Source organism: Cucurbita moschata, unplaced genomic scaffold (genome assembly GCF_002738365.1).
Source record: "Cucurbita moschata cultivar Rifu unplaced genomic scaffold, Cmos_1.0 Cmo_Scf00008, whole genome shotgun sequence".
NCBI classification, from domain to species: domain Eukaryota; kingdom Viridiplantae; phylum Streptophyta; class Magnoliopsida; order Cucurbitales; family Cucurbitaceae; genus Cucurbita; species Cucurbita moschata.
In genome coordinates, this window is record NW_019268524.1 from 3,463,981 (window position 1) to 3,475,796 (window position 11,816).

The 11,816-nt window shown below is 37.3% G+C and overlaps 2 protein-coding genes across 2 annotated transcripts; both read right to left on the bottom strand.

The window, feature by feature from the left end:
• Window positions 1-3,889: 3,889 nt before the first annotated feature.
• Window positions 3,890-6,103, bottom strand: LOC111445773 (amino acid permease 3-like). The gene is made up of 6 exons (XM_023084242.1): window positions 5,801-6,103; window positions 5,500-5,733; window positions 5,320-5,413; window positions 5,013-5,227; window positions 4,800-4,930; window positions 3,890-4,676 (listed from the first exon to the last, which is right to left on the bottom strand). Exons 1-6 carry the CDS (start codon window positions 5,904-5,906, stop codon window positions 4,023-4,025), a joined length of 1,434 nt encoding a protein of 477 aa, XP_022940010.1. The 5' UTR covers window positions 5,907-6,103; the 3' UTR covers window positions 3,890-4,022.
• Window positions 6,104-7,442: 1,339 nt separating this feature from the next.
• On the bottom strand, window positions 7,443-10,425 carry LOC111445772 (amino acid permease 3-like). Its single transcript, XM_023084240.1, has 6 exons — window positions 10,200-10,425; window positions 9,901-10,134; window positions 9,731-9,824; window positions 9,442-9,656; window positions 9,223-9,353; window positions 7,443-8,205 (listed from the first exon to the last, which is right to left on the bottom strand). Exons 1-6 carry the CDS (start codon window positions 10,390-10,392, stop codon window positions 7,552-7,554), a joined length of 1,521 nt encoding a protein of 506 aa, XP_022940008.1. The 5' UTR covers window positions 10,393-10,425; the 3' UTR covers window positions 7,443-7,551.
• Window positions 10,426-11,816: the final 1,391 nt, after the last annotated feature.

The following is an 11,816-nucleotide window of genomic DNA, read 5'->3' on the forward strand; positions in this document are numbered from 1 at the left end:
ATCCCGTGAGTTTTCCTTGATCTCTCATTTTAACCTTTTAATTTTGTACTTAACATCCTTAATTAAATTTAATCTCAAGTCTGTTTATGCAGAATATTAGAAGATATTAAATCACTTATTTTATTTTTTTTTCCAAAATTTTGAAATATTTTAATTTTGAAATTTTTGCAAATTACGTCTCCTCTTAATCGAGGCTCCAGGATTCTATTGGCATATCTAAGTTTAGGGCATGGCTCATGTTAAATGAAAACAACTCTCCCCTTAATCGAGGCTCCAGGATTCTATTGGCATGTCTAAGTTTAGGGCATGGCTATGATAGCATGGCTCATGTTAAATGAAAACAACTCTCCCCTTAATCGAGGCTCCAGGATTCTATTGGCATGTCTAAGTTTAGGGCATGGCTATGATAGCATGTTAGATGAAAACGACTCTCAACAATGGTATGATATTGTTCACTTTGAGCATAAGCTCTCATGGCTTTACTTTAGGCTTCTCCAAAAGGCTTCATACTAATAGAGATAGTATTCTTTGATTATAAACTCACGATCGTTCCCTAAATTAGCCGATGTGGGACTTTCGTCCAACACAAACCATTGTTGAGGTTCGTGATTCCTAACATGGTGTCAGAATCATACCCTTAACTTAGCTATGTCAATAGAACCCTCAAGTGTCGAACAAAGAAGTTTTAAGTCTCGAAAGTGTAGTCAAAAGCTACTCAAGTGTCGAATAAATGGTGTACTTTGTTCAAGAGCTCCAACTACCTTAGGGGAGGATGGTTGGGAGGAGTCTCACATTGGCTAATTAAGAAGAAGATCACGATGTTATAAGTAATAAATACTATCTCCTTATGGAAAAACAAAAAACAAAGTCACGAGAGCTTATGTTCAAAGTGGACAATATCATACCATTTTGGAGGTTCGTGATTTCTAACAAACGTAAGAGTAGAAAGTCATGTGTTCAAACCCATGTATGGTCGTTTCTTTCTCAATTAATACTAACTTTCACTCGTTGGGTCTTCTACAAATTTTGAAAAAGCATATTTGATATAATTAAATTTACCATAACTCATCTGCTTAAATTTTTGGATTGATCGGTGATTTAATATGTTAATACGAAAGGTCCTCTCCGCTCGAGATCCGCAAGAATAGATAAGAAACTTCATCAAAATTCAAACACATAGCCTCTGACTCATGTGATGCATTACGATAAATTTCTGGTTCAGAAGGTTTAAATGGCATTTATTCTAACTTTGGCAGTAGAGGAGACAGTGGAGTTTGTAGATGCTGAAATAAATCGTTGGGCCTCAGGTAAACAGAGCAATCTACCGATCCACTATTAGCAGATATTGTTCTCGTTAGACTTTTCTTTTTGGGCTTTAAAACGCGTCTGCTAGGGGAAGGTTTCCACACCCTTATATATGGTGGTTTGTTCTCCTCCCCAACCAATGTGGGACATCACAATCCACCCCCATTCGGGGCCCAGCATCCTTACTGGCACTCTTTTCTCTCTTCAATCGATGTGGGACCGCCCCCAAATCCACCCCCCTTTGGGGCCAACGTCCTTACTGACACACCGCCTCGTGTCTACCCCCCTTCGGGGAACAGCGAGAAGGCTGACACATCATCCGGTGTCGAGCTTTGATACCATTTGTCCTCTTTAGGCTTTCCTTTTTGGGTTTTAAAACGCATCTGCTAGGGGAAGGTTTCCACACCCATATGAATAGTGGTTTGTTCTCCTCCCAACCAATGTGGGACATCACAATCCACTCCGTTCGAGGCCCAGCATCCTCGTTAGCACTCTTTCCTTCCTCCAATCAATGTGGGACCGCCCCCAAATCCACCCCTTTGGGGCCAGCATCCTTACTGGCACACTGCCTCATATCTACCCCCTTCGGGGAACAGCGAGAAGGCTAGCACATCGTCCGGTGTCAGGCTCTGACACCATTTGTAACAGCCCAGATCCACCGCTAGCAGATATTGTCCTCTTTGGGCTTTCCCTTTTAGGCCTTAAAACGCGTCGGTTAGGGAAAAGTTCCTTACCCTTATAAATAGTGGTTTATTCTCCTCCCCAACCAACGTAAGTGACATCACAATGTAAGTTACTAATTGTCCGAGCACATGTTTTTAATTATCCAAAAGTTTAAGAATTGGTTTAACAAAAGTGAATCTCAAAATCAGATACTTAGAGGTGAATCCGGTTGGAAGCCAGTTTTAATGGCAGATTTGGCATCATCTTCTTCAGTAAACAAAGGCAATGCTATATGTGTTCATCCTGATAAGCTTCAACAAAAAGCTGCCAAATTTCAACACATATACACTGCACAAAAACCTTTTTTCATTCTCAAGGTACCAAACTCAACACCTGTTCTTCAACAATGCATACTACTTTTTACACTCAAATCATGCATGCTTAATCCTTAAGCCATCTCAATAGCATGGAACAAAATGAGTAGCAAACTCGAACAACCTAATAGACATGAAATCGAAAGTTTAGAGTTTCATTAGTCGATCAATCGTTTATTTGTTTGAAACAGGAAGCTCATAACAAATTCAGCAGTGAGGAACTTGCATAGACCAAAGCTCCATTAGCAAATGGTAAAAAAGTCAATGAGTTTACCGTGCATGGCAACCTCTAAAATGGTAAGTTTTACTTTGTTCTAAAAGCAAATGAACTCATTACCTTTTATTTGGTTGCTTTACTTGCTTTGTAAATGTTCTGTTGGGAATAATTTGAAGTATATTTTGAAAAGAAAAAAAGTGGGGTTTAAATCAAATTTGTCTTTAATATTTATGAGACAGTGAAAACATGTCACAAAAGTTTTTGGTCCAGGAAATGTCGGAAAAAGTCAAAGGAAAACAAACAGACAAGTAACAGGAAATGGTAGTTTTTTTTCAAATGTAACGTTCTTTGTTGTTTTTTTTTTTTGTCATTTTGCAATTAAACTATTCATATACTTAAAAGTCAATGTGATATTATCTATTATAAACTTAGTTTTACTATGTGTATATACAATAAAAAAATTTCCGTTCATCTGATTGTCGGAACTAGCTAATGCATACTTTAACTGTTCATTTGAGTGTTTGAACTAGCTAACATATACTTCAACCGTTCATCTAAGTGTTGGAACTAGCTAATGCATATTTCAATTTTTCATTTGAGTGTCGGAACTAGTTAATGTATACTTCAGCTGTTTATCTGAGTGTTGGAACTAGCTAATGCGTACTTCAATGAGTGTCGGAACTAGTTAATGTATACTTCAGCTGTTTATCTGAGTGTTGGAACTAGCCAATGCGTACTTCAATGAGTGTCGGAACTAGTTAATGTATACTTCAGCTGTTTATCTAAGTGTTGGAACTAACTAATGCGTACTTTAACTATTCATCTGAGTGTCTGAACTAGCTAACACATACTTCAACCGTTTATCTGAGTGTTGGAACTAGCTAATGCGTACTTCAACTATTCATCTGAACTAGCTAATGCATACTTCAACTATTCATCTGAGTGTCTGAATTAGCTACACATACTTCAACTGTTCATTTGAGTGTCGAAACTAGCTAATGCGTACTTCAATTATTTATTTAAGTATCTAAACTAGCTAACACATACTTTAGTCGTTCATCCGAGTGTTGAAACTAACTAAATGCATACTTCAATTATTCATCCGAGTGTCTAAACTAGCTAATGCGTATTTTAACCATCCATCTAAGTGTCTGAATTAGCTAATGCGTACTTTAACCATTCATCTAAGTGTCTGAATCAGCTAATGCATACTTTAACTATTCATTCGAGTGTCTATACTCGTTCATGCATACTTCAACTATTTTCGTGAGACGTGTGATTTGTTCTATGATCGAGAACAGCGAGGCAAAATGGGGAGAAAAAGTAACGATTTGCATAGGAATAGTCTAGTTGTGGATCTCTTAGATTCACCATTTACAGACATTTAAAAACAATACAGAAGTTGGTTTTGTTCTTCTTCAGCAGCAGGTGATCAATGACAGGTAAAACAACCTTGTACTGAACTAGTAGCTGGTGTGAAAGGGCTTAACTGACTTAACATCATGAATAATTCCAGCTACTGACCCAGCTGCTGCAGCAATGGAGATCACCACGCAAGTCATGCTCAGAATTTGGAGGGCTATCCATCTTGGGCTCCATTTTGGGATCTTCTTTTGAGCAATGTACATTTCAACTGGGAAGTAAACAGTGAGAGGCCAAAACCCTATGGCTCCTAGCAGTCCAGTGACATCATTGAAGAACGGAACGAGCATCGAGATCAAAGTGGTGATGATCACGAATATCGCCCTCCAAACCATCCTAAAGAGTTTGAGTTTCAACGACCGAAAGCCGAGGATTGGGATCTTCACATCTTTATTGACGAATTGACTATCTGGGAATCGGTTCGACACGAATTTCTCAATGAACGAGAATATAGGTTGAGACATAACTTGGTATGCACCAATGAGATGCACTACAATGGCTAAGTTCGCTATGTCGATAAGCCAATACGGGTTGTAGAAGCCGAACCCGGTTAGGAGGTTGCTTGGTGCTGAGTCCCCAAAGGCTGCATACCCCATACAGCCACATAGTAAGTAGAAAGTTGTTGTCACTGCTATACTCATACGACTTGCCTTTTTCATTGTCTTGATTTCTGATGGAGGAGTTTTGATAGTATCCTACATAAAAATGCAACACACTCACATAACTCGTTAAAAAATCGAATAGTTATCAGATCAGATAGACACAGACACAGTGACACAGAAAACAAGAAAAGTTCGTTCTTTTCGTATCTTTTTTACCTGAATTTCAATGAGAACGTTCGAAAACGAGTAAGCGAAAGCTATGTCTCCAAGGGCTTGGAAGCTATTCCAAACCTTTTCGACAGTGCCAGGATCAGCTCCTGTAAGATTGCCCTTAAATTTTCTATTCTCTGAAGAACAACAACAAGAATCTCAGGTGATTATGCTATGAATTTGAGGTAAATTAAGAGCCTTCAAACGACAATAAGCAACCTGCAACTTGCATGACCCCAAGAACAAGCCCAATCGTGGAGTAAGTAAAAGACATGACAGCAGCAACGGTAGATAACCACCATAACTGATCAAACTCTGGAATTTGAGACAGCAAAATTTCCACTACTCCAAATGAAATCATGTAAGGATTGCTGTTCATATGACAAGGATTCTTGCCCCCACTTTTGTGGAAGCAATTGGATCTCTTGATTGCCCTGTTCATACCAAAAAAAAAAAAAAAAACCCATGAAATAATGCTATCAGCTCAAGAAATTAAGAACAGAAAATTTTAAAAAATGATACTAACATCATGCTTATGGATGCAGCTATTGTGTATCCAATGGATACTCCAAAAAGATTGACATATTGAACCACTCCACAAAATTTCATCTTGAATTCACCTGAGAAAATAATAAGAGATTAATTAAAAATTAAAATTTACCCTTTTTTTTTTTTTCTTATTAAATTTCTTGTTTTTCTGAGATACCGAGGTTGTTTCTGACGGCGTCCACATAAGTATAGTTCCTCTTGCCGTTAACAGGGTCGCCGGTGCGGTAACCGGCGGCGAGAAAAGTGGAAGTAAAATAAGTCACCGCCGAAAACATCACCATCATGGCAGGTCCAGCCACCCATCCCAGCTGCGCAACCGCCCAAGCTAACGACAAAACACCCGACCCAATAACCGCCGTTATAATATGAGCACTCGCCGTCCAAACAGAACCTATTCAAAAACATGAAAATCTCAAAATCCACTTATGAAAACGACAAATCCCCACATGAAAACTCACCTGTCCGCTTTGGACGGCCATCGTCATCAAAAACCCCACTGTCGCCGCCGTGCTGCAGCGGCGGAGCTGAGATGTCCAGAGCTTGTTGGTGACGGTTTTCAGCCATTGAAAACAGAGGTTTCAACGAGAAAAAGCTCCGGTGAAGGAAATGGGTGGAATTTTAAAAGGTGTCCCGAAGTCACGGGGGCGTTAAACTTCCACCATTGACGCGAGCTCCAAAGAGCTGCAGGAATCCAAAAATGGTTCCGTTTACAGAGAAACTTTTTTTTTTTTTTTGAAAAAAAAAAAACGGAGATTTTTGGTTATGATGAAGAAGAAATGCAGAAGGGGGTGTTATTTATAGGTGGTTTGTGAGCACCACGTGGCAATCAGTGGGGCCCACTACCATGTCTTATTGTGAAATGAAAATTATATAATTTAAAATAAAAATAAAAATTATGTAATAACTGAATATTTCAAAAAAAATTATTTATTTTTATAATTATTTTTATTCTCCGACTAATTTTTCAACATATATATTAAAATAATAATTAAATAGATAAATAAATAATTAATTAATTAATTTAAACAACTCGAATCAATCCAAACCAATTACCATCCTAATAATAAAATTAAATATAAAAAAGTCTAAGCAAATTCCAATTTAAATTAAAATTAAAGGAGGGTTGAAAAAAAAAATCCAGGTAATTAATTATTTATTATTTTATTTTATTTTATTTCCATTTTTAAAATGCTTTGAGGTTTGAGAATGGTTCTAAAAGATAATTTTAAACTAAATTATAAATAAATATCCTTAAATATTATATTTATTTTTAAATATATAAATGTACTCGCATTAATGCTTCAATTTTAATAAAATAAAACAAGAAAAAAATCGTTAATATCACGTTTTAAAAATACGGATGAACTTTTAAAAATTACAATAATACCCTTGACCTTAAATAACATTAAAAATGCAAGATGAGATCGTTAATATCTTGTTTTAAATTAAAAGTGATAGATTATTTATTTAAATTAGGTGAGCTCATTTTCACGGTAGAATTCACTTTGACTTAGTCAAACTAAGTGAGTTTACGCATTGACTGGTTGGATTGTCTCCTATGGTCAATGTACATGTCATGTGTTTGTGATTATTTGATTTGTACTATGTTGTGTTTATGTCGTGTTATGAAACTATGTTGTATTATCAATGTTGTTTGACGCACGAACTTCCATATACATGTCATTTAAACTATTTCAACACATACGTTTTATGTCTATGAGACATTAGAAAACCATGCTTGTTGATCATAAACAACATGACAAGTGTAACAATCAAAGCCTATAGCTAGTAAATATTGTCCGCTTTGACTCGTTACGTATCGTTGTCAGCTTCGTGATTTTATAACACGTATACAAATGATAAGTTTCCACACCCTTGTAAGAAATCTTTAGTTCCCTCGTCCAACCAATATAGGATCTCACAATCATTTGTAACAGCCCAAGACCACCATAGAAGATATTGTCTGATTCAGCTCGTTACGTCTTGTCATTAGCCTCACGATTTTAAAACGCGTCTACCATGAAGTGGGTCTAGCTCTATTCCGACCCATGTCTTGCACAGCTGAATTATTGTGAAATCTCATGTTGATTAGATTAGATCAATTAAGAACCGAGTAGAAGTTACAGTTTCATTACTCCAGATGAACTTCCCATAGGAATACTTTAGTTTCCTTTTGAGGGATTGAAAGCTAAAAAAAATTAGTATTGAATTAGTAGCTGGCGTGAAAGGGCTTAACTGACTTAGCATCATGAATAATTCCAGCTACTGAGCCAGCTGCTGCAGCAATGGAGATCACCAAGCAAATCATGCTTACAATTTGGAGGGTTATCCATCTTGGGCTCCATTTTGGGATCTTCTTTTGTGCAATGTACATTTCAATTGGGAAGTAAACAGTGAGAGGCCAAAACCCCATGGCTCCGAGCAGTCCGACGACGTCGTTGAAGAACGGAAGGAGCATCGCGATCAAAGTGGTGAGGATCACGAACATCGTCCTCCAAACTAACCTAAAGAGATTGAGTTTGAAGGAGCGGAAGCCCAGGATTGGGATCTTGATGTGTTGTTCGACAAATTGGCTATCTGGGAATCGGTTCGACACGAATTTCTCAATGAACGAGAAGAGGGGTTGGCAAACAACTTGGTATGAACCACTGAGATGCACTACAATGGCAATGTTCGCTATGTCGATAAGCCAATACGGGTTGTAGAAGCCGAACCCGGTTAGGAGGTTGCTTGGAGCTAAGTCCCCAAAGGCTGCATACCCCATACAGCCACAGAGTACGTAGAAAATTGTTGTCACTGCTACACTTAGAGTACTGGCCTTCTTCATTGTCTTGACTTCTGATGGAGGGGCTTTGATAGTGTCCTACATGAAAATGAAACACCAAATACTTCAACTTACAAAACCCATTAGTTCAAATCCCGAGCATGCTTAGACAAGCTCGTATGCATACCCCTTAGCAGATATTGTCCTCTTTGGACTTTCATTTATGGGCTTCCTCTTAAGGTTTTAAAACGCGTATTCTAGGGAGAGTTTTCTATACTTTTATAAGGAATGTTTCGTTCCCCTCTCCAACCGATGTGGGATCTCACAATCCACTCTCTTGAGGTCCAGCGTCCTCGCTGGCACACCGCCCAGTGTCTGGCTCATATACCATTCGTAACAGCCCAAGTGCAGATGTTGTCCTTTTTTAACTTTTCCTTCTGGGCTTCGCTCAAGATTTTAAGATGCGTCTATTAGGAATAGGTTTCTACACCTTTATAAAGAATGTTTCGTTCTCCTCTCCAACTGACATGAGATCTCACAATCTACCCTGTTAGGAGCCCAGCGTCCTCGCTAGCACATCGTCCAGTATCTAACTCTGATACCATTTGTAACAATCCAAGCCAACCACTAACAGATATTGTTTTTTTTTCTTTCCCTTCTAAACTTTCTCTCAAGATTTTAAACCCAATTTACTAGGGAGAGATTTCTACACGGAATGTATCATTCCCTTTTCCAACCGAGGTGGGATCTCACAATCCACCTCCTTGGGGGCCAGCGTCCTCACTGGCACATCGCCTGGTGCTATGATATACTTTGTAACAACTCAAGCCAACTAGTAGCCGATATTGTCCTTTTTGGGCTTTCTCTCAAGGTTTTGAAACGCGTCCGCTAGGGAGACGTTTCTACACCTTAACAAGAAATGTTTCATTCTTCTCTCCAACCGATATGGAATCTCACAATCTACGCCTCACACGGTTCCGTGTCCGTCCAAGCCAGCCGCTAACAAATATTGTACTCTTTGAGCTTTCCCTTCTAAGCTTCCGCTCAAAATTTTAAATCACACTCACGAGGAATTTCTACACTTATATAAGAAATGTTTCATTTCTCGTCTTTTACCTGAATTTCAATGAGGATCATGGAAAAAGAGTAAGCAAAAGCAATGTCCCCAAGCGCTTGGAAGCTGTTCCAAACCTTTTCAGTAGTACCAGTGTTGACTCCTGTAAGACTACCCTTAATTTTCCCATTAACTGAACAAGAACAAAAACAACAACAAACTCAGATCATTACACTATGAATTTGACCTAAACCAACATGTTTCAAACCATAATAACCAACCTGCAACTTGAATGACCCCAAGAACAAGCCCAATCGTGGAGTAAGTAAAAGACATGACAGCAGCAACGGTCGATAACCACCATAACTGATCAAAATCTGGAATTTGCGACAGCAAAATTTCCACCACACCAAACGAAATCATGTAAGGATTGCTGTTCATATGACAAGGATTCTTGCCCCCACTTTTGTGGAAACAGTTGGATCTTTTAACTGCCCTGTTCATACCCATTAAATAATTCAATCAGCTCAAGAAATTAAGAACAAAATTTTAAAAAAAAATGATATTAACATCATGCTTATGGATGCGGCTATGGTGTATCCAATGGCAATTCCAAAAAGATTGCCATATTGAACCACTCCACATAATTTCACCTTGAACCCACCTGAAAAAAAACACAACAGATTATTAATTAAAACATTATTATTAAAAATTCGTGTCGTGTCGGTTTTTATTGTTACCGAGGTTGTTTCTGACGGCGTCCATGTAAGTATAGTTTCTCTTGCCGTTAACAGAGTCGCCGGAGCGGTAACACACGGCGAGAAGATTGGCGGTGAAATAAGTCACGGCGGAAAACACCACCATCATGGCGGGTCCAGCCACCCATCCCAGCTGTGCTATTGCCCAAGCCAACGACAAAACACCCGACCCAATAACCGCCGTTATAATATGAGCACTCGCCGTCCAAACATTCCCTGTTTTGAAAAATCAAAATCAAAATCAAAACCTTAAATTGACAAATCCTAACCCCATGTCTCACCGGTCCGGTTCGGGCGGCCATCGTCGTCGAAAACCCCAATGTCGCCGCCGTGGTGATGCGGCGGAGGTGAGATGTTGAGAGCTTGGTGGTGGCAGTTGTCGGCCATTTGAAACAGAGATTTCAACGACAGAAAGCTCCGGCGAAGAAATGGGTGGAATTTTGCGTTAAATTGCCGCCATTGACGTAAGCTCATGAAGGGGGATGGATTTTATAAGTGATGCAGGGAGTGTGTGTGTGAAGAACACGCGGTGTCATCGGACCCATTGTATGTCCACATACATCGCCCTCCGCCCCGATCCAATAGAGAATCTTCCAAGGTTGTCCATTATGTTTTATTTTAATTTAATAATCCCAAAATTTATTAATTTTCAAGTCAAACTTTGACCGTATAGTTGACCCGTTTCCAGAGAATATTTCGTTCTTCTCTCCCACTACCATTTTGGGGTCAACCTCATCGTTGATACACTGATGTTTTGTCCTAACACCATTTGTAACAACACAAGCACACCGCTTGACCTTTAGCTTTGATACCAATTCACCGCTAACAAACTCGGTCAAACTCGATCGAATCTGGACCCAGTAAATTTCAATTCTAATTCTGACTAAATTCATGGGTTGTCTGAATTAGTAACCTCTTTAACTAGTTATTTAATGTTCTTTAAACCTTCAGTTATTTTCTTCCTTTTTATTTTATATTTTTCTAGAAAATTGAAATAAAAATTAAAGGAGGATATAAATACGACAATAATTTTTTTTTGGTCCAATAATGGTTGAAAAATGTTACAAAGTCAACGTGGTTCTTGAATGTTTTCAAACTTTATAGTATTTAATTTTAATTTTTAAGATGATGGTGACATTAGATAGAAAGTTTAATATAATTTTAAGACATTTATCAAACTATTGTTACGATTATTATCGATATATTGAAAATATATTTATATATCATAAAACAAACCGTTAAAATAATAAATGAATGTTTTAATATTTATTTCCACATGGGTCAACCCGTCCTATTCTCGCCACATATTTTGTCATGCATATAATTTTTTTAAAAAAATAATTATTTTAAAATTTTCATTTTTTTTAATATAATCTTACTTAAAAATGGTAGTTTTTTTTTTCAATAATCAATATATTTAATAAAGAAATATATATATATATATATATATATATATAATTAACTATTTTTTTTAAAATATTTGTTAAAAGTATATTTATATTAAATAAAGCACAACATTAGGCGGGATAATATAATCTCATCTCCAACTCTATTTATCTAATTGTTTCTCACTCCCTCTCTCATTTTCACTTTAACCCGATATTAAATTTTTTTAACTGCTTTTAAAAATTAAGGAATATTTTAGAAGCTTTTTAAAATCTTCTTTTTATACCAAATATTAAATTTAATTAAATTTTTTTATTTAAAAAATATTATGAAAGAATATTTTTTATATAAAATATAAAATCAGAATATTTTATAATTAAAGAAAAAGGGTAACCGATTGAAGTTTTATTTATTATATTATTATTATATTAATTTTTATAGTCCCTAGGAGTCTGGTTGGATTGGACGGTGAAGAAGAAGTCAAATAGCATCTTGTGGGGTCCACGGGGCCC

Bases quoted from the DNA above. Each gene is read 5' to 3' on its own strand.
- LOC111445772 (XM_023084240.1), bottom strand. From the start codon at position 10,392: ATGAGCTTACGTCAATGGCGGCAATTTAACGCAAAATTCCACCCATTT. The intron at 9,825-9,900 runs GTAACAATAAAA...GTTTTTTTTCAG, and splicing joins CGCCGTCAGAAACAACCTCG to GTGGGTTCAAGGTGAAATTA. The intron at 9,354-9,441 runs GTTGGTTATTAT...GTTCTTGTTCAG, and splicing joins TGGGGTCATTCAAGTTGCAG to TTAATGGGAAAATTAAGGGT.
- LOC111445773 (XM_023084242.1), bottom strand. From the start codon at position 5,906: ATGGCTGAAAACCGTCACCAACAAGCTCTGGACATCTCAGCTCCGCCG. The intron at 5,414-5,499 runs GTATCTCAGAAA...TTATTTTCTCAG, and splicing joins CGCCGTCAGAAACAACCTCG to GTGAATTCAAGATGAAATTT. The intron at 4,931-5,012 runs GTTGCTTATTGT...GTTGTTCTTCAG, and splicing joins TGGGGTCATGCAAGTTGCAG to AGAATAGAAAATTTAAGGGC.